Genomic DNA, 1,409 nt, shown 5'->3' with positions numbered 1-1,409 from the left:
TGGAAAGAATTTATACCGGAAATTAACAAACAAGCAGATGCGCAACAATATTATAGCATGCTAAAATTACGTTTTCTGGAAAGTACGGACATTTAGAACAAGTTCTGGATTAGCAAGGGTCATTAGGTCATTCTTTTTGTTTTCATAGCAATCCCATTTATCATATCTACTAGCTTTACCTAAAAAACACAGAATAAATAATGATTTAAATATTACACACACATTTATTGCATTTACACCCATTCAACATACTTTTGAAAGTAGATATGTTTCATCACAGCGCGTTTATGGTCGGTAATACTGCGTTCATCATTAGAAATATATTTTATAAAAAGTAAAAACACATTAAACAGGGATTTTACAGAAAAACAACAATTTAGAATTAAATAAGCACATTGAATATAATCTTATAAAACTGGGGATCTTTAAGTGACAAGTATTTTTTTCTATTTGTACTCTAATTCCATAATCTTACCGGATATGACGTTTATATGTTTAAGGCGTGGTTAACATTCTAAAGATGGCGGCTGTGCTGTCATCGTGTGGTTGTTTTTTACGTTTGAAATATGGCCCTGATGAGTTGGAACAATTTCAAAGAAGCAAAAAAATTGATAAAATGTTGGAAGAAGACAAACATATTATTCGGCGGCAAGTTAAATTACTTCTTTTAGGAGCTGGTGAAAGTGGTAAAAGTACTTTTTTGAAGCAAATGAAGATTATCCACGGTCATAACTTTGACGAAGAAACGTTGAAAGAATTCAAAAGTGTTGTTTATCAGAATATCATTAGAGGAATGAAAGTATTAGTAGATGCAAGAGACAAGCTAGGTATTCTGTGGGAGAATCCAAATAATTCCCAGAATGCCTATAATATTTTAAGGTTTGATAACAGCACGAACTTGGACACACAAACATTTTTAAATTTAGCAGGTACTGTGAAAAAACTGTGGCAAGATAAAGGTATTAAAACTGCTTTTGAAAGGAGGAAAGAATTTCAAATTGTAAGTTTGAAGTTCTTGATAGTAAAACAATGTTTAAATTTCTAAAGCTAACGAATATTCACAAGGCAGACGTTTAGAATGTAAGATTAATAATTTATACTGAAAATAGTGTAGTTGTAACTTGTACGTCTACTAAGTACTAATAAGTAATAGTAGTAGTAGTACTACTACTGTTGCATAGCTAACTATTTCAGTATTTGTAAAACAACTAATAAGTAAATAACTTGTTTATTATTTTTTGAATACCTAAAGAAAGACGTACTGAAAAACAAAGGTTTGAGATTGTTTTTGTGTTTTATTTATTGGGATTGGTTATAATTAATTGTTAAAGACTCAAAATCAAATAGTTTCATCAGCATTGAAATTAAGGTACAGATATCTTAGTTACAATAAGAGTACGAACTGACTT

The 1,409-nt window shown here is 30.1% G+C and overlaps 1 protein-coding gene across 2 annotated transcripts in view; it reads left to right on the top strand.

The window, feature by feature from the left end:
* The first annotated feature begins 520 nt into the window (after positions 1-520).
* LOC106463454 (guanine nucleotide-binding protein subunit alpha homolog) overlaps positions 521-1,409 on the top strand; it is an 8,164-nt gene continuing 7,275 nt past the window's right edge. For both annotated transcript variants that reach the window (XM_013923483.2, XM_013923482.2), the window contains exon 1: positions 521-1,000. In XM_013923483.2, the coding sequence (XP_013778937.1) occupies positions 521-1,000 (480 nt within the window). The remainder of the gene's footprint in view (positions 1,001-1,409) is intronic.

This window comes from Limulus polyphemus, unplaced genomic scaffold (assembly GCF_000517525.1).
Source record: "Limulus polyphemus unplaced genomic scaffold, Limulus_polyphemus-2.1.2 Scaffold1412, whole genome shotgun sequence".
Classification (NCBI taxonomy): domain Eukaryota; kingdom Metazoa; phylum Arthropoda; class Merostomata; order Xiphosura; family Limulidae; genus Limulus; species Limulus polyphemus.
Note: the sequence above shows the minus strand (reverse complement) of the source record. Positions and strands in the feature narration are given on the sequence as shown.